Source organism: Lacerta agilis, chromosome 12, assembly GCF_009819535.1.
Source record: "Lacerta agilis isolate rLacAgi1 chromosome 12, rLacAgi1.pri, whole genome shotgun sequence".
Lineage (NCBI taxonomy): Eukaryota > Metazoa > Chordata > Lepidosauria > Squamata > Lacertidae > Lacerta > Lacerta agilis.
Window position 1 is genome coordinate 20,716,359 of NC_046323.1, and position 20,532 is coordinate 20,736,890.

The following is a 20,532-nucleotide window of genomic DNA, read 5'->3' on the forward strand; positions in this document are numbered from 1 at the left end:
CAGAATTCAATGCAAACACTCTGTTCAGTCATCCATCAGCTACTGTGACTAAATGAAACCTTGTCTGAAAAGTTGGCAAAAAATGGGGGAAAGCAACTCATACTGACAACAAGAGGCTAAGCAGAAGTAAGAGATTATAATTGATACTGATAGATCTTAATTGCTGACCCAAATTACTGGCAAAAGTAGTGCCCTTTTAATTTCTCAATTATTTACTGAATAATTTCATGGAAGGAAAACAGAAGATCTGTCCAACTTTAATTAATGAACTACAGTTGTTTCAAGTTGAGGTAAGCCTAGTTAATATTGTTGACTTCCATGAATCATTGCCGGTTGTGAGGTGAAGATTTGACACATTATTAGGAGAAAGAATACAAAATGGAACACTTCTATAAAGAGTTCAAAGCCCACAGCCAGGAAAAGATAGAAAGGCTTCTCTCAACTATTTTTTTTTTTAATAAAGAAAAGACAAACAAACTGCAACACACACACACACTTGTCTGTTTCCCCGTGGACCATTTCTCCTGCTATCCAAATCAAACTACTGTTACACTGAAACAACACGTGGCATTTAAACCATTTTATTGCACTTGGAACAGTTTTACAGTACTTATATTGCAATTGTATTGCCTTTATTTGGTTTTATAATTCTACATTCTAAAGTCCTATGCGTCATGGGACTTTATGGGGAAAGGCAAGTAAGAAATCTTATAGCCCATGGGTAGGCAAACTAAGGCCCAAGGGCCGGATCCGGCCCAATCGCCTTCTAAATCCGGCCCGCGGACGGTCTGGGGGGAATCAGTGTGTTTTTGCATGAGTAGAATGTGTCCTTTTATTTAAAATGCATCTCTGGGTTATTTGTGTGGCACAGAAATTTGTTCACCCCCAAAAAAATATATAGTCTGCCCCCCCACAAGGTTTGAGGGACAGTGGACTGCCCCCCCCCCCGCTGAAATAGTTTGCTGATCCCTGTTACAGACAAACAAACAAACAAGCTGACCAGAAGTTGCTTGTGAGCAAAACAAGTAAAAATAAAAGGTAACGTTGGCCAATGCATCTTCACTAGACCACCATATCCAATCCTTTATAACAGTGTTTTTCAACCACTGTTCCGCGGCACACTAGTGTGCCGCGAGATGTTGCCTGGTGTGCCGTGGGAAAAATTGAAAAATTCAAGAGAATTACTTTATATATAGTCAATATAGGCAAAGAGTTAAATTTTTTAACATTTTCTAATGGTGGTGTGCCTCGTGATTTTTTTCATGAGACAAGTGTGCCTTTGCCCAAAAAAGGTTGAAAAACACTGCTTTATAATGTACCGGTATACTATTCAAGTGTAGGAACAGTTTACTAACAACTGTCCCCATCCCCTGTACCATGTGAAAAAAGACAGCGTGTTGAAATTTGGATATCAATACTTTTGATTTTCCCCCTGAAATGCCTCATAACTCAGGCTTCTAGATTCTCAATCTGTTAAACAAGAACCCCTCAGTATTGGGGCTAGTCTTATCTTCATCTCCTGACTCGTCACAGATGCGTTGTTAAAATGTTTGGTCCTTCTTCTTCACAAGACTTACCAGGTAATAAACAATGTCTGGGACAGGGAATTAAAGAAAATAAAAAACTTGAATCCAATTTTATTATCTATTTATTTATTTATTTGAATTATATACCACCCTTGCATCACAGGCTCTCAGGACGGTTCACAAGATACAGTGTGTGTGTGTGTGTGAATGCGCGCGCACCCTCAACATGTACACGAGTAATATAGATAGATTAGTCACAGATTTATGCTATCCTACTCTTTATGGCAGCGGTGGGGAACCTCAAGCCTGGGGGCCAAATGCCTCAAGGCCTCTGGCCCTTAGAACCTTTGTGAAGCCACACCCCATCTCAGTCCACATTTGCTACCCTCACGCTACACCTCTCAATGCCTCTGCCCTGCTCTCTTCACGAGTGCTTTTGCCCGGTTGGAATATGTCATTGAACTGTAGTCATGCATATTGCTTGCTTAAGTAGAGATTGGGGGGTGGCGGGTGGCAGGTCTGGCTGCTTGTAGTAACCTCTCTGGCTTTTACTGTACAAAGGTAAAAGGCACGCCTGTTACTCTACACAATTTTTGCCTCTGGTCCAATCCACCAGTGGTGTGAGGACCTTGCCCCTGAGGAAAAGTACCGGTAACTCTCAGGCTGAAAAACGCCCCACATCATAATACACCTCTTGATATAATGCAGGCATGTCCAACAGGTAGATCGTGATCTACCGGTAGATCACTGGACGTCTGTGGTAGATCACTGGTAGATCAGTGGCTCCCCCCAAAGAAGCTAAAAAACTTTGGCTGCCCTAAAAAAACCTCAACTTCTTTACCCTGCACCCCTAAAATGACCTGAACCACCGAAAAAAGGGCTTTCCTTCCTTTTTTTTAATTGAAAATTGTCATTTATTTATCAGATATACAATGTTTGCCACAGTTATACAACAAATGTTCCAAACACAAGAAAGGTTAAAAATAAAAAAACTTTCCTCCTCCCTAAAGAAAAGAAGCTCAACAACTTTTACGTGAACCCTAAAAAACAGGGCTATCCTTCCTAAAAAAAGCTCAACAACTTTGACCTGAACCCCCCCCCCAAAAAAAGGGGGTAGATCACTGCCAGTTTTTAACTCTGTGAGTAGATCGCAGTCTCTTGGAAGTTGGCCACCCCTGATATAATGGAATGTAGCTGAAAGTGGCCGTTTTGGAAACTGGTTCACTAAGGGTTAAACTGCGTACAAAAAAAGCAAAAATAAATTTAAAACATACAACAAAAGTAATACAGTTAAAATACAACTCCTAGCCACAGAATAACTTGATCAGTCAAATCTCGGATCCCGAACGCCTCTGTTTTCGAACGTTTCAGCTCCCGAATGCCGAAAACCCGGAAGTAAATGCTCCGGTTTTTTAACGTTTTTCAGAAGCTGAACGTCCGACGCAGCTTCTGTTTGAGTGTTGGAAGCACCTGCAACCAATCAAAAGCCATGCCTCGGTTGTCGAACATTTTGAATTACGTTTGACAACCAAGGTTTGACTGTAGCAAAGATGAATCAGTTACAGGTAGGTAGCCGTGTTGGTCTGCTGTAGTCGAAACAAAATAAAAAAATAAAAAAAAATCCTTAGAGACCAACTAAGTTTGTCATTGATATGAGCTTTCGTGTGCATGCACACTTCTTCAGATATACTGAAAGAAAAGTCACCAGACCCTTATATATAGTGAGAGGGTGGGGAGGGGTGGTGGGAATGGGTGATTGGCTGATAGGTGTGGTAAACCTGTTGACGACTGTTAACGACTGCAATTGGTCTTACAGGAAAAAGCAAGGGGTGAATCAGTGAGTATAACAAACAAGACTATGAATCTGCTCCTTCAGGAGGAGTGTGACCCTGTCCAGAACAGGCAAATGTCTAATTTCCCAGACCTTCCTTCCACAGGGCCTCAATTTTGCTCCATAGTGGCCCGCATCCAGACCACCAAAGTATCCAGACATCAGCTGAAGACTTGTACATGAACTCCTAATTCAGATGATAGTGAAGTAGGGTTGTGTCATCAGCACACAATGCAAACTCTATGCTCCTGATCTTCTGACGACTGCTCCCTATGGCTTCCTATAGATGCTAAATAGCATTGGGAACAAAGGAGTGCCCTGCATAGTTGGCAGGAGGTGGGGCAACATACAGCCACCCAGTGCTACCCTCTGGAATGGACAGGTACCTCGGGTTAAGTACTTAATTCGTTCCGGAGGTCCGTTCTTAACCTGAAGTGTACTTAACCTGAAGCACCACTTTAGCTAATGGGACCTCCTGCTGCCACTGCGCCGCCAGAGCACGATTTCTGTTCTTAAGCGGAGTTCTTAACCTGAAGCCTACTTAACCTGAAGCGTACTGAAGAAGAAGAAGAAGAGTTTGGATTTGATATCCCGCTTTATCACTACCCTAAGGAGTCTCAAAGCGGCTAACATTCTCCTTTCCCTTCCTCCCCCACAACAAACACTCTGTGAGGTGAGTGGGGCTGAGAGACTTCAGAGAAGTGTGACTAGCCCAAGGTCACCCAGCAGCTGCATGTGGAGGAGCGGAGGCGCGAACCCGGTTCCCCAGATTACGAGTCTACCGCTCTTAACCACTACACCACACTGGCTCTACTTACCGGTAACCCGAGGTACCACTGTACCTCCAACTTTCAGGGATAATTCAGGAGGATACCATGACATAGTCAATTGTATTGAAAACTGCTGACAGATCAAATAAGAATAAGAGGGGCACACTTACATTACACACCTAAGCAAAACTGAAGCCCAGTGTTTCCTTCTTGGAGAAAGAAATGTTCCTTCTGTGGGAAGGTGACTGGAAAAGGAGAACCAGCGTCTGCTGCTTGTATCACAATTCCAAGGACACATTTGAAACTCAAAGAGGGGAAAGTCACTTGGGAAGGAAGGTAATCTGAAGAGGGAAAACAGCAGGTAGGGAAATCTGGAAGTCTCCCCATTCACCGCCCATCTCCCAATCGCCCCCTCTAGAAGTGGCTTTTCCTTTTCAAAAAGGACTTTCAGGCTAATACATTTTTTGCAAGCAACAGGTAGTTTAGCACTAAGCTGAGCTAGGCCTTGCTTGGAAAAATAATAATGCCCCCTTTATTTAGGAATAGAATAAAATTAATTAGGTGCTTGTATTTAGCTGCTCAGTCCAGGGGTATAATGAAATAAAATAGGGTCTTCTATCATTTTTTTTTGAAAAAAAAATATATTTCAAGTAGGTAAACCTAAATAACTTATTCACCAGATTTCACCCTTTAAAGCAAGATGTCAGTGTTACAAGAGTTGGCGAAAGGCAGCGATATGCAAAGATGGTAAACTGGGAAACTGTTGGCAAAATATTTGGCTTGCTCTTGGCCCGTGGCCAGTATTTCCTTTGTAAATGAATCCCACATCTTTATTAACTTAAGCATTTCTTCTTTTTCTTTTTCTTTTCTAATTTGAAACGTATTTCAAACCTTTTGTTTAACAAAGTCCTTGGAACATGATATGGCCCCCAGTTCGAGGAAAATAGGAAAGTCAATTAAAATTCTGACATTAGCCACAATCACGTAAACACATGCTTCAGCTAATCCACTATTTTATTTTATTTTTATTTTTTTAATTACATGCCTCAAGATGCAGATGAGGAGCCACCAAGGGGCGTCACCTTATCACTGTCAAGGAAACACAAAGTTCTGAGCATTTTCACAGCAAGAATTCCTACTATTTGATAAATGCAAATACAGTTGCAGACCCCCATAGTTTTTACTAACCTGCATAGAAACCTTAGAATCGTAGAACCATAAAATTTCAGAGTTGGAAGGGTCCTGGGGGTCATCTAGTCCAACTCTCTGCAATGCAGGAATCTTCTGCTCAACATGGGGCTTGAACCTATGATGCTGAGATTAAGAGTCCCATGCTCTACTGATTTAGCCATCCCAGGGTATTCTAGCCGCACATATTTTACAGCTACCTATATTTCCTGGCAGAAAAGGCCCACTGGCTTTCTTCTAAAACACAATCATTAAGGCATTTACATTTCTCACCAATTTTTTTTTAAAATGTATTTGCCATTTGAGTACTTGGGTGTCAGCTGTAGGCCTCACTGGGCGTCTGTTTAGGCCTGTACCCTTAAAGAGAGCCCAGCGCTATTCTGCACACAGACTACTATTCCTGCTCCTCTTTCTGTTTTCTGTCTCTGTTCACCTGTTGCCTCCAGACATGAAAGTAGGGCTTTTTTCGGGCAGAACTCTCAGGTGGGCGCCATTGCCATCATAACAGAAACAAGGGAGGCGTTCCTGGTGAGTTCTGGGACCTCTTCTTTTTCTAGAAAAAAATAACACTGCAAGAAAGCTGTGGCAATGGTGGGGAGACACAGCAGCATCTTCCACCTGCCTTCCGCTTTCCCTTCAGAGTGGTTGTATGGAATGGGCACTGGAGCAAATGAGTGGGCAGCGGTGCCTTGGAGAGAAGAAGAGGTCTATGGTGGCAAATTGCCCAAGCTCCCAGCCCCCAATAACCCTTGAAGCCAGAACTTACGTTCATCGTGTATTTTGCCTACAAGAACATATTTCATGAACAGGCTAAGATCTGCAAATATGGCTATTTTGCATACCTTAATTTCGATCCCTTGGGAAATGTTGGTCAATAATAATCGGTACGCAGACCTGAAAAGTTTTCTTAGTCTTTCCATATTGTGAAGAGCAAAAAAGAGGACACCTTTGCCGACTTCTACTTTTAACTATGGGTCGCTATGACGTATGTGCCCGTGAAAAAGAGGACGTGTCCTGGGAAAAGAGGACATATGGCAATCCTAAAACAAAGACAGCACAACCAAGATAGAACGCTTAAAATCCCTACCCGCAATAAATGAATGGAAATTCTAGACTGACGTGTGCCTTTTCAACGAAATCTTTGACAACAGAGATAAGAGGGTGCTTCCACATAAGGAAGCTAAAACCATTCCTGTTTGTATATTCAGATACTTCCTGCTTCAATTTTGCATTTGTAGCTCTCATTGCTCGGAAAACTGGTACTGGGACATGTCCTTCGTTTCTAAAGGTGCTACAACACCCTCAGCCTTCCTCAAAGAGCAGGAATTAATATGTAATTCATAGATGTATTCTAAGTGGTTACTGTAGATGTAAATATTAACAAACGATCAATAATCTAAGTTGGGAGCCACAGCAAATTTAATAGTTTAACTTTGTGCTGTTTGAGAAAGGACTTCCTTTCGTCTATCTTCAGTCTCCTGCCAGGCTGCCTCACTGGCATGACTCCTGGGTCTAATATTATGAGAGAAGAACAAAAAATTCTCTGTCAACTTTGTCCACATCATGTATATGTTTATTATATCCAAACTTAATTGCCTGTTTTTTTTAAAAAAAGAACAAAAACAAAAAGCCCCAAACATTGTAACCTTTCTTTATGGGTGAGATGTTCCAAGTCCCTGGTCAATTTGGTTGTCTCATCTGCACCTTTTCCATCTCTAAAAATATACTTATTGAGATGCAGAGGCCAGAACTGTACTCCATGGTAGATGTTAAGGGATGGCAGACTATTAAACAACCTTTCCATTGAAAAACAATGGAGTGGCTGGGGAGACCCGGCCAGATGGGCGGGGTATAAATAATAAATTATTAAATTATAAATTATTATTAAAACAGAACGTGTTTGTGATATATTGTTACAACGAATTTCGAGAAAATGTACTGGATCCATTGTAAAAGGAGAAAAAAATGTATTCCATCCTATTATGTTACGCTGGTGTCAGGGGTGAGGGGAAAGATCCCATTCAGTACCTGATCGTGTGCACATGCTGCACAGAAATGGGGTTGAAATAAGGTCAGGACAAAAACCAAGGCACTCCATCACATGCTGTGTGGTTCATTTATGAATTCACTGCCAATTGATCCAAGTGAGAGTGCTATTGCTTTCATGTCCTCCTTTCAGGCTTCCCATAAGCACTCTAGCTCACTGGTAGAGCTTCTGCTTTCCATACAGAAGATCCAATCCTCAGCATCCCAAGATAAAATGGTGAATGTCCCCCGGCTGGAAGCCTGGAGAGCTGCTGCCAGCCATTTTGGAAATACTGAGCTAGATATGGACTGAAGCAGTTTCCTCTCTTGCTCGCTGAGTGGTCCGTGTTTGAAAACAACACCAGATCAACCTTTGGGTCTGATCTAACAAGGAGAATGCTTATGTTCATAATGTGCTCGTGGTGGCCACAGGATTATGTGACTCTAAATGGGAATTAGCCAAATGTATGGAGGCTGTATGGTGGTTAATAGAATAACATCAATGTTCAAAGGCAATTAATACTGTTTTTGGGAGCAATAAGAGCAGAGAGAGGATTATGGTCTTTATACCCTCCTTGAGGGCTTTCTAGAAGAATCTGGCCAGCCAGTGATGAGGGGTGGGTGGGGAGAAGGCTGGACTAGATTGACCTTCAGTCTGACCTATCATGAATCTTATGTTCAATTACACATCTTAAATAATGAGTCAGAATAGAGGAAACACAAGTTGCATGTTACAGACACCATGGGCTGACATTTAAATTTTGTGGTGACTGAAGGGGAAGCACCCATAGTGAGGAAAAACAATAAATTTCCCCTTAATCTGTTGGACTGAATAAAATAACTTCACAGAAACTTTGGAATAGCCAAGAGAAGTTTAAGGTAAGAAAGGAAAATATTTGGTGTTGTCCTTTCCTTTCCTTTCCTTTCCTTTTTTGCTCTCTGGTTGTTTAGAGCACAGAAAGTGGGCAACCAGGACAGTTCTCTCCACCCATCGAATCTTTAGAATTCTTGCCAAGATAAAGAATGGTTTCTCCTGCCCACCTTCCTTCCAAGACAATAAAATGCAGTAAGTAAATGTCTTGTAGGAAATCGAAAAAGTAACATTACATGAAGGAGCAACAGGAGGGTAAAAAAATAACAACATGGGGCATCTCTGGGATTCCATGATAATTGGTCAGGAATTGTTGAGCAGATTCATAGTTAGATGGATTTATAAAATCATATTTTCCATCACAAGTGTATTTTTTATAGTTTCTGTACTTTATACATTCCTATTTTTAAAAGTAGAGTCTCTGGTCAAAAGTCTAATAAACAAATCCTACAGATTAAAGATAATTTAATAAACAAACCCTATAGAGTTAAAATAATTTAATAAAGAAATACTATAGAGTCGATATAACTTTTTTCAGCTTAGTAAACACTGCTCACTGAAAAACTGGATGCTCATAGATCTCTACTAGATCTCTGCTTGGAAGCTGTTGAAAAGGCAGGTGTCTTCTATGGATTGTGAATGGAAAACCATACTCTGTGCCATTTTTAGCTACGGTACTTTCCTTATTCACAAGAGCAACCAGCAGTGCAGCTGGCAAGCCACACACTTGTGGGTCTCAGTCACCACAACTTTCGAAGTCTGTATGTACTTTGGAGATGCAGAGATTGCAGAAATGGCCATGCCTGAAACCCCCGACCACCAAATGATAGCAACCAACTCCCATGAGCAAAGAAAACCCCCTAAGATAACCTGTGAACAAGCCCAAAGGTTTGTTCTGTGCAACACTCTTTTAAGGATCCCAGACATTTCCCACTTCTGATGGGCAGAGTGCAGTGGGACGTATTTACATGGATATAAAGGAATATCTTTTATAAACTTGTTTCTTGAATAAGATCCTTTGGCCCAACACATCTTGGATGCTGCTCTGTACTTGTGGCAAATTAAACATAGTCATGTGGATGAACCAATTACAACCATTGTTTATCATCTTTCCACTAAACAGGAGATGAGTCTAGTTCAGCCCCACCAGCGAAGTCTGATACAGGTACTATATAACCATGGTTGTACTATACAACCAAGGTTCATCAATCAGAAGCATTCCAGGGGCTTTCACCCTACCTGCTATGTGGCCATTCCTCCATAACTTTCTGTTTGTAGGCTAACAAACAAAGGTTACTATCAGGTGCACCAACTCCTAGGAGCCGAGCCCATTTGGACCCCCCCAATATTTTTTGGGACAGCCCCCCCCCAATGTTCAAAGGGGTGGAGGAGGCCAAGTACAGAGCCAAGCATGGTGCAGCTTCAGGGGCTGGCTCCTTCTTCTCTGCCACGGAGGGGAAGGAGTGGAGAAGCAGCCCCCAGCCAGGGGCCTTGGCAGGAGGAGGAGGAGGAGGAGGAGAAGCCACTAGCCATTGAAGCCAAACTGCCACCATTTTCAGCTCTACTCCTGGCTCCCCCAAAAGTCCTGGTGATACATGTGCAACATCAGCCACCCAAAACAAACAAACAAACAAACAAACAAACAAACAAACAAACAAACAAACAAACAATTCCTTCCAGTAGCACCTTAGAGACCAACTAAGTTTGTTCTTGGTATGAGCTTTCGTGTGCATGCACACTTCTTCACATACACAGATACACACTTCTTCAGTCACCCAGTCACCCTCAAATGTTGACACCTCTGATTACTGTTACCTCTCTGCCAGTGTTAGCACTAACCTTTAGCTAGCCATAACAGCATTTTGCAAATCCACTTTAAACTATGCTGTGAAATGGGATTTGGCACACTCCAAAATTAGGTCTGAAATGGCAAAGGAAGGAATGGCCACATGAGAGGGGAGGAGAGAGGAATGCTTGTTTCTTATCACATTATTATTTTTTTTACTGTAAATAACTTCAACATAAGGTGTAAGGCACTTCCACATAAATGGGTTTCCTGAATGTCAAGTATGCTGATTCAGAGCACCTGACACCAGGAAGCCATGCGACAAGTCTGGCTGTCACTGAGCTGACTGCTGCTAGGTCATACTGCAGAACACTTTTACCTTTTCCATTTAACCCTCTTCTACTGTATCTTTTTTTAAAGAAAGCCAAAGGGGGCAGGGGAGGGAATAAACCTGATGTTTCAAATTCCGGCAAAGCAAAGATTATATTATGGAAATAAAATATGAAACGGGCCACGAATCTATGTAAAGACTCCCAATATTTGCGATTCATTTATTTGTATATTTGCTATATATATAGGCTTTGATTTAGCATGCTTTATAGTTTAAAATTCCAAACACCCTGTCCCAACCCTCCCAGGAATTAGCTACATGTGGCAAGTATTTTGCTTTCTTCTTAACAGGTATGTTTGGGGGAGGAAGGGTATAAATCTCAGGGACTCTGTGCAACAGAGAGCAAGAGCGTGAACGCCCAGGAGCCACAATCCTGAAATCACTTTGGTTGTAAGTCCCCCCACCGACATAAATAAGTGGTTGCATGGCTTGCAGAACTGTGTTGGAAAAGCATTAGCTTGAAGCCCTGAGTGGCACCTTTGGGACACGATGCACAAATCACATCCCTAAATGATTTATATCCTAGAGAGCATATCTTTACCAGCGAAACCTTTTATGCGCTCTATTAGACAGCAGTTAACTGATCTCAAATTGACCAGTCCCATTTCAAAAGCAGCCCCCCCCAAGCCCTTCCTCGAAACCCAGTTTCAAAACTCTCTCTCTCTCTCTCTCTCTCTCTCTCTGTGTGTGTGTGTGTATTCTAGCAGAAAATAATTCGCAGCTGTGATAATATCAGGTTGGGATTTTTTTTTTAAAGAAAGGAAAAAGGAAAACACTATACTATAGTTTTACATTGAATAATAAAAGATAAAAAGGGCAGTCTGTGAATAATTAGGGGTGGCTGTCTGAAGCCAGTTGCAGTCACTGCAACTGATAATAAACTTAAACCCCCTCGAGAGCAGGTAAATGCTTTGCAACCCTGACCCCCTACATCTCACATTACTTAACTACCCTGCAGCTCCAACATTACATCACCATCCCAATGATTGGTCCCTGCAGTTTAACTCTCTCCCTGTCTCCTCCGATTAGGAACGAAAGAGCAACGCCAGGGAAGGAGAGAGGGAGGGGAGGAAGCAGAAGCCTCGGAAGAAACTTCGCTCGAAAGTTTGCTGTGCTCCCTTGCTTGCTTGGGCCGGTGCAGATCGGAGGATCTGCTCCACAACTCTTTGTGGAGGAGGATGGGGATGTTTGTAAGCAGGGAGCAAACTCTGCACCGAAGTGCAGAGAAGGACAAGGGGGCGGGTAGGGAGGACGAGAAAGATATCAATGCTTCCAGAGGAAATGATTTTTTTTTAAAAAAAAAAAAAAAGCAAGAGAAAGGTGGTCGTCTGACTGGTGGTAGTAAGAGGAGGCGGAATGGTAGTAGTAAGTCGTGCGAGAGCAGAGCGCGATCAGAAAAGGAAAATTAAAAACAAACCTCATGGACATCACTGGGTCTGAATTCCCTGCTGAGGTGCAGAACATGAGAGCCCTGGAATGAGTGTATCGAGAACCTGAGCCAAAGCTTAACTAGCCCGAGTGAGTCATATCCTTCCCATTTGATTCCAGTCCAAATGGTGATGTAATGCTCTGGCCCTCTCTCTCTCTCTCTCTCTCTCTCTCTCTCTCTCTCTCTCTCTCTCTCTCTTCTACGGCTGCCTCCCTCCCTCCTCCTCCTCCTCCCTTTCTCCTTTTTAGCTCGGTGCTAGTGAAGTCACCATTTAAATCTGGCAGAGCTGAAGCTGAAAAACTTCAATGTAACCAAAACAGCCCCAGGCGAAGTTCCAGACGCACAGAGACTTGGTGGTGCAATTGCCATTGGAAACGGGTAAACACTGCGAGAAACAGTGCAGCCTCACAAGGACCCGAGCAGCTGCCTGGGCGAGATCACAGTCAGACCCCGGGAACGGGGCTGTCGGAAATTTAATGGGGTGTGTGTTTTCTTTCTTCACCCCCCCTCAGAAGATGCTCTACACACACACACACACACACACACAGCGAGAGAGGCGCATTCCCGCACATTTTAAGACCCCAAGGAAGAAGAAGAAGAAAGGGAGGACTTGCAAATGGGAGGAAAGCAGCTATGGAAAGAGGAGGTGAAACAAGCAGGAACAGGAGAGAGAAACTATTCGAAATATGCTTAGGCTTATAGGGAAATGCACGCAGACATATCTGTCAAGAAGTCTTAAATCGAAGAGTCGCCCTTGTTCCTGAAGGCCAGGGCCCACTTCATAGGGAATGAATGGTGGCTCCTCCAGGAGGCCTGCTGCCTTGGTAGTAACAGCCCAGGAGAAGTTCTGCTCTGAGGAGCCAGACAATTCTTTAAAAAAATGTTTTCATAGCTGGCATTCTGTTGTTATTAATTCCCCCGCTTGCTCCCCCCACCGCAACCTCTTTTTTTTTTAATAGCAGTTTTCTCCGCTTCCATCAGGATCGCACTACCATCAGGCGAGGAGAGGCTCGCAGACATAACACCTGTCTCCATTTCCTGCCTCTTAGTTGTTGTTGTTTTTTAAAACCACTTCATCTCCCGTGACCACCATTTTATTTCACTTTTTCAAAGCCATCATGTGTCCTCGACGCACACCACTTTGGCAGTGAACCTCTTGCACTGATTCAGTGCTTCCCTCGAGGGAAGCAGATACCGCTCTAGCACAAAAAGAAAGTAAAAGGGGTTTTATTGTGGTTGTTGTTAAAACAGTTGCTATGTCTGGTAACAACAGTGTCAGCTGTTGGAAGAATCAAGAGATTTGTTATCTCCTGGGAATTTGAATCCCGGCCGCCATTAACATTAGTTTTTGCAGCAGACGTGACTGTACATGGTTATTGTGCAAGGTCTAATAATTATAGAATCATAAAGTTGGAAGGGACCCGAGGATCATCTAGTCCAACCCCCTACAATGCAGGTCTATGCAGCCGTCCCATGCAGGGATCAAACCCGCAACCTTGGCCAACTAATGTTTAATAAAAGGCTGGAGGGCTTGGCTAGAGAATACCAGCTATCTATGTACCACTTGATTTTAACATTTCACAATAGTAGTTGTGGGGATTCGGGAGTTATGGGAGGCTAAAGGGAGTGATGTGCCTCTGAGATGTGGATGGGAAAATAACTGCAGCACACCATCACTTGTAGCATATTGCAGGAGAATACCTTATGAGGATTGCTAAAGTGCTGCAGTGTAAAAGCATCTTGTGTGGCTGCCATTATTTTAACAGCAGCCCATTTCTAAGATGCTTCTGTTGTGCAAATTGCAGCAGCAGGAGCCGCTGTCATAAATGATGTTTCTACAGAGGTGAAGAATAAATATCCCCCGTAAGATAAATCACTTTTCCCCAGCTCGATGGGCATGGCCATCACTTAAATTTAAGAAAACATCTCTGTTATTTTCAGACAGTTTGGTTACAGCTATGAATTGTTGCTATCTCTGGGGACTAATATCTATGGCTGCTATGGAGTTGGGTAAGGAGAGAAATAAAGGAGGGCATATTCCTTTCCGTGGCTCAGGGAAACTCACTTGATACCAATACTATGTGGCCAGTGAAAGTGAAAGTGACAGCGTTACCAAGTGAAACAGCTTGGAATTAGAGGTGATCATCCATAATTATTCCTGGCGCCACTGAAGTCGGTGGCTTGACAGTATCATATGTAGTTATAAAGTTTGGTTCATTGTGTCATTGGCCTGCATAACTCATTTATGTCTGAATGACCAGTTATTGATTTCTCATCTTCTGTAACATAATAAAAAGAAGTTTAATCACTCTAAAGCTTTCTTTTATTTCCAAGCTACTTTCAACTGAACAACATGCAGAAGCACCTCTGTTTTTATTTCCCAGTTGCCCTGCAAAATAATATTCTAAAGGATGGGGTATACATTTTATAAACAAAATAATAAAAGTATAACGATTGCAAGTCTCTTGTAAAAAAAAAAAGGTTCCAGTTGTTCAGTTCAAATTTTTTTTTCTTATGGATTTCAATGCGTTTAAGTCTTGGGAGCCAAATTTCAAAGACGACATGGTACTTATAGATATTATTTGGAATATCTGGTTTTAAAAGTTTTTTTATATAAATAAAAAACCCCAACAACTGAATAAATATTTCTAATACCATTCCTAATGTAGGATGGCAGGTTCATAAATAAAAGGAAAGCAAAACCATTAAAACAGCAAAAGCCATAACTCACAGACTCTCCAAGTTCTTACAGATGAAAATAGGGGCATGCCTCTAACACCCTTATATACATACCAATGATCACTACCAGTACCCAACCCCCGTCTCTGGTCAGACGTAGCTGATGACTGATGTATGAGTTACTGCATCCATTTACTCTGCCAATAGCCTCTCTTCTATGGATTTAAAAGCCAAGAATCTGTTTGCTCTTTTAGTTAAACACACATCTAAAACCTGTAATGGTCTGTTCACATGTTATCGCAGTTCAGAATGCACCTCAGCATCTGTAAGTTTATAAAACAACAGGCCGCACACTGCATGGTACCTTCATTCATTTCCATTATTTACATGCAGGTCCTCCATTGGGTAGAGGCTTCATTTTGCCCCTGCAAAATTTTCCTCTACTGAGTACATTCAATGGGGCACAAGTAAGGGACTGAACATCGTTCAAGGGTTGCCATATTTTGAAGAGCAAAAAAAGGGCACATCTGCCGACTTCTACTTTTAACATGGGTGGCGCTGTGGGTTAAACCACAGAGCCTAGGGCTTGTCGATCAGAAGGTCGATGGTTCAAATCCCTGCGACGGGGTGAGCTCTCGTTGCTCGGTCCCTGCTCCTGCCAACCTAGCAGTTCAAAAGCACGTCAAAGTGCAAGAAGATAAATAGGTACTGCTCTGGTGGGAATGTAAACGGCGTTTCCGTGCACTGCTCTGGTTCGCCAGAAGCAGCTTAGTCATGCTGGTCACATGACCCGGAAGCTGTATGCTGGCTCCCTCAGCCAATAAAGTGAGATGAGTGCCGCAACCCCAGAGTCGTCCACGACTGGACCTAATGGTCAGGGGTCCATTTACCTTTACCTTTACTTTTAACTAGGGATCACTATGACGACTGTGCTCGTGGAAAAGAGGGTGTGTCCTGAGAAAAGAGCACATGTGGCAACCCCAAAGGCTCAGAAAAATAATCCCAAATCTAAAAAAAGAAATATAAATATGTTTGTTATTCTGGAACATGTCAAGTGATTTTTCAAGTCAATCTGAGGCAAGTGTGGTGCTCATCCATCTCTAGAAGGCATGGCTATAGCCCAGCCTTATCCGTTATAGCTATGGCAGCACATGCAGGAGATTGTACTGCATATTTGAGACAAGCAGGAAAGAGGTCTATTTGCTGCTCTACCCTTCCTGCCAAATGTTTTCACTGACAGAAGGAAGCTGACAAGTGCCAGATGCACAATATTCTTATATCAACCTGGAAATAGGTTTACATCCATGTTCATTCTTTGTCGGTTCCAGAAATCTTCTTTGCGTGGTTTCTTATATTTCTTTTCCACAACCCCAGTCCAGCATCCCCAATGGTGCAGTTTCCAACACTGGCCCCTAGGAAGAAAGCACCCCTCTGCAGTGAAGTTGGGGTCCCTGTACATGATTCTGTTCCCCAAAGTGCCTCTCTGTGCAACAGGCTACAATACTGGACCTTAACTAAAGTAACTATAAATATTGCCTTATAGTAAGAGAACCTTTCAAAAGGAAAGGGGCGTTCAACAGAATGTGGTGGTCAGTGAATTCAACATTGCATCATAACTAACAGGTTTCATGAAATTAATAAAAGGTTCGTCTACTACACATCACGCTTTTCTAAACGTACTTGGAAAAAAAGACGCATTAAATTTCGGCACCTCGGTTATCTGTTCTGTGGTCGTTACACAGGTGAGCGGAGGAATAATTCAGGATAAACTATTTCTCAGACAATCAAAATGTGTTTTTGAATGAAGATAGATGCTTAAATAGAGTTAAAAACAAGATGACTGGTTTGAGGGTATTAAAAAGTCACTTCCAACTCAGGTATTTTCAAGGTCTGTTGACCCCCCCCCCCCAATCCTTACAGGAAACACTGTTATCCCATTTTCCTTCCTGTGGTCTGTAAATGATGTAGGATTTCCTGTAGTCCAAAGGAAATCTCACTCAGATACCAAAGCTGCACCTTTTCATGTGCGTATTAACTTTATTCCTTTCTATTCTCCTTCCCTTCTCTTCTCCCTGCATTCCTCATATACAGTATTTCTAACAACCAGGCGTACTGAAGAATAGAGGCTGATGGGATGGGAAGCAAATGATATTTTAATTCCAAAGGGATCCAACTTCAGAACAGTGCCCATGGCTCCAATTTTGCAGACTAGCTGAGGAATGTTTATAGCCCCCCTCCCTGCAGCGTATCTCATCCTTGGGGAAAGGGTGGTGGGGCAGATATCACAGCTGTCTGATGTAAGCACGGTTAACAATTCCACTACTCTGGCTGCAAAGCTCGTATCTCTGCACAAAGGAGCAATGTGTACGCTTTGAAAATCACACCACCCAGCAATTATTTGGCAAGAGCACCATCAGCTGAAGCAAGCACAGGGAAAAAAAGCATTTAAAATTTTAGAAGTCTAGAATGTGTATCCATAACTTGAAACAGATTGTTGTTTAATTAAAAATACATTTGTGCACACCTTCATACAAACAAACAAACAAACAAACAAACAAACAAACAGCGCCTACATAAAGCCCTAAATTCACCGTGAAGTAGGTTCTACTGGAGTAAGTGGGACTTACATCCAAGAAAAGATGTTCAGGATCAAGACATTTGAGCTTGAACATGATGTCTTCATCCAAAACAACTTTCTCTGTTGTTTAAAAAATAAATTTTATTAGAGTTTGGGGAAAGGGATACAAAGATTATTATCTATTATCTTTTTAATCAAAACTAAAATGTTAATCTAAATAAAAACACAGACCGAAAAGAAAAAGGGGAAAAGAAAGGGGAGGGGAGGAGAGGAAAGGGAAAAGAGAGAAAGAGAAAAGGATGGAGAAATAGAGAAGGGATGAAGGTGAGAGAAAGAGAGAGGAGATAATGAAAGAAAAAGGAGGAAGGAAGGAAGGAAGGAAGGAAGGAAGGAAGGAAGGAAGGAAGGAAAGAACCTCTGATTCTTCATCTGTCTGCTATATATAAATGTTATTCAACTCATCCACACCAACATAACAACCAGTAAAGCCACTTTCTATAATCTAAAATTATCTTCAATCCTCAAACCCCAATGCCATTAGTTCATTTTCTTTTTCACGCAAATAGTCTATGAGGGGTTTCAAAACTTTAGTAAATGTTAACAACAGCTTTTCTCTGATTAAACATGTCAATTACGCCATCTCAGCTAAGTCCATTCCTCCATGGTTGGTAATGATGAGCCTTTCCATCTTTGTGCATATAAAAGTCTCGCTGCCATAATCATATACTGAAACAAAGTCCCATAGTCTTTTTCTAATTGTATGTCCACAAACCCTAGCAGGAAGAGTTCTGGTTTCAGTTGAAAATTAACCTTCAAAAATCTCTGTATCAGTGTATGTATTCATGTCCCCCCCCCTTTTTTTGCTTTTTTACATGTCCACCAAGCATGGTAAAATGTCCTTCCACCTTCACCACATTTCCAACACATATTTTTATACATTCTAAGCTTCTCAGGAGTTAAATACCACTGACGCGTCGTTTATAAAAGTTTTCTTTTAAATCCTAACACAGTGTGTATTTTATCCTTTGTTCCACATATCTTCCCACTGTTCTTTAACTTGTTCTTCTTGCATTTCAAATGTCAACAGTAATTTATACATTTTCGCAATAACATGTCCACCATCCACACACAATTATATTTCAAAGTCAGTCTTTTTTGTTCTGTACCAAGTAAATTGTAAGTGAGAAAACCATTGGTTTTCCCTTGTTAGGTAAAGGTACCCCTGACTGTTAGGTCTAGTCACGGACGACTCTGGGGTTGTGGCGCTCATCTCGTTCTATAGGCTGAGGGAGCCGGCGTTTGTCTGCAGACAGCTTCCGGGTCATGTGGCCAGCATGACTAAGCCGCTTCTGGCGAACCAGAGCAGCGCACAGAAACACCGTTTACCTTCCCGCCAGAGCGGTACCTATTTATCTACTTGCACTTTGACGTGCTTTCGAACTGCTAGGTTGGCAGGAGCAGGGACTGTGCAACAGGAGCTCACCCCGTCGCAGGGATTTGAACCGTCGACCTTCTGATCGGCAAGCCCTAGGCTCTGTGGTTTAACCCACAGCGCCACCCTTGTTAGTTTCCCTTGTTAGTTATTCCCTTATTTTCACTTTGCAGTCTCCTTGATTCCACTCTAATAGCTTTTGGTAAGTTAACAATTTCTCTTTGCCTATCCCCTCTTTTCTGTGTTTCACATCCAAAACAACTTTCTCACTGACTGATTACAATTGGTGCAACGTCATTTCTATACCGCAGCTACGGTTCACAACTGGAGTGCTTGAATTTCAGCTGATGCTAGTTCTACTGATTAGAATGGTATCAAATCATCCTAAACCGAGCTGCTCCATCTGAACTAATCCATGTGATGTGTTGCAAGTCTATAGATTGCATAAGTTGGAAAAATATATATGCCTATATTACCATTTGTATGGGCGAGAATAATTCTGAAATAATTGTTCTCCATTGAGGGAAGACTCATTTTCACAGACATTATTTTTCCTTTTCAACCCAAGATCCTTCTAATCCCAGTGGAATCAAGAGGGCCAGCAAATTTCAGGGTTAAATAAGCTTTAATGACTATCACATGTACAAAGACTTAAACCTTGCATTATTATTTTTATTTTTTTTTAAAAAATGTGACATCTCTTCCTTTTTTAATTTAAAATAACCATCCAGGTGGTTTCATAAGGACTTCTTTGCAAATTGCTTCCAGTGAACCCTTTCGGTTACAGACCACTGCAAAAACCATGTGGAGTTATTCAGTGTTCAGTTCGACTTGGGTGTCCTATGTTTTTATAGTGGACAGAACCATGGAGAATTTTTATCCACAAGGCTACATTGATAGAGACAGAGCATGCCTCACTGTGAAGCGAGATGCCAAAATTATTCTGGAATAAGATAGCTCTGAGTGGGGAGAAAATACCTCAAGGTAGCACTTGAAGGCACAAAAACTGATTAAAATCAGAGAGCGCCAAACCATAGGCAATACAGGAGATATGCGATGGTGTTCCTATTTTAAAACAACTGCTGGGCTCTAATTTTGATTACAGCAGGAGTTTGGTGGACTGGAGGAATTCACCTTTTTCCAATATGTCATTTTCCAGATCTGAATCCCTCTCCCAGCTTTACCGCCCAATGGGAAAAGCTGGCACAATACAAGTGCTTCAGGATTCAAGAGCTTCAGGATGTAAATTTGATCAGGAAAATGGGATCAAGTGTTAACTGCTGCTCCCCGAATGCCACGATGCTGATCAAAATCACAGCTTCTTGTGACTGCTTAAAATAAATGAGAAAAGTCAGGCCATTTGATTGTGGAACTCCTACATGGCATCAGTATTCTTATTACATACTTGCACGGCAGAAAAACAGATCTGTTTTAAATCTGCATGTAGTAGAGTACTTGTGTCTCAAACTGTAATGTATTTGTATGTTTGAGAACCTACAATGGGGACAACACACATGTGATCCCCATATTTAGGTGGGGCATAACTTTAGCAATATCTTTGAGGCATGCGATTGTGAAATACAGTATTTGTCTAAGTCCTCATATCAATGTTGCCCGCTATCAACCCTCTAGAGATTTCCTAAACCGCCTTCTTATTCTATCTAGTACCTCTCAGGTGAGATTGTCAAAGTCAGTTAGTGTCAACTGGAGTAGAGGGCTCCTTTTTTTGTTTCAAGTTGTTGACATTTGCCCCATAGGAAATGGGGTGAGAAATCTGCCTATTCATTTTCATATAGACCTATATAGGTGAAATAGCCTTAAGCCAGTATTGTGCTGGCGACCTGGAAATTAAGTCTTCTGTATCCAATTACTATCTTTGAGCCATGTGGTCCAATTATACAGATTTTTAAATTACAGTTGTAAAACATAGATGCCTATAAGTAACCCAACAATTCCTGTAGGGGACCCCCCCCCAGTGTTTTAAAAATTATGTAGGGTGTTTTTCACATTAATTAGGCTCGAAGCT

At 41.9% G+C, this 20,532-nt stretch overlaps 1 protein-coding gene across 5 annotated transcripts in view; it reads right to left on the minus strand.

The window, feature by feature from the left end:
* Positions 1-20,532, minus strand: part of CREB5 (cAMP responsive element binding protein 5) — a 260,433-nt gene that overhangs the window by 85,883 nt on the left and 154,018 nt on the right. Inside the window, exon 1 of one of the 5 annotated variants that reach the window (XM_033165531.1) lies at positions 11,806-11,942. The exons of the other annotated variants lie outside the window; for them this stretch is intronic. Coding sequence (XP_033021422.1) covers positions 11,806-11,852 — 47 coding nt within the window. The 5' untranslated portion in view covers positions 11,853-11,942. Of the gene's footprint in view, positions 1-11,805; positions 11,943-20,532 lie in introns of those variants that run through there. 5 annotated transcript variants of the gene reach the window in all.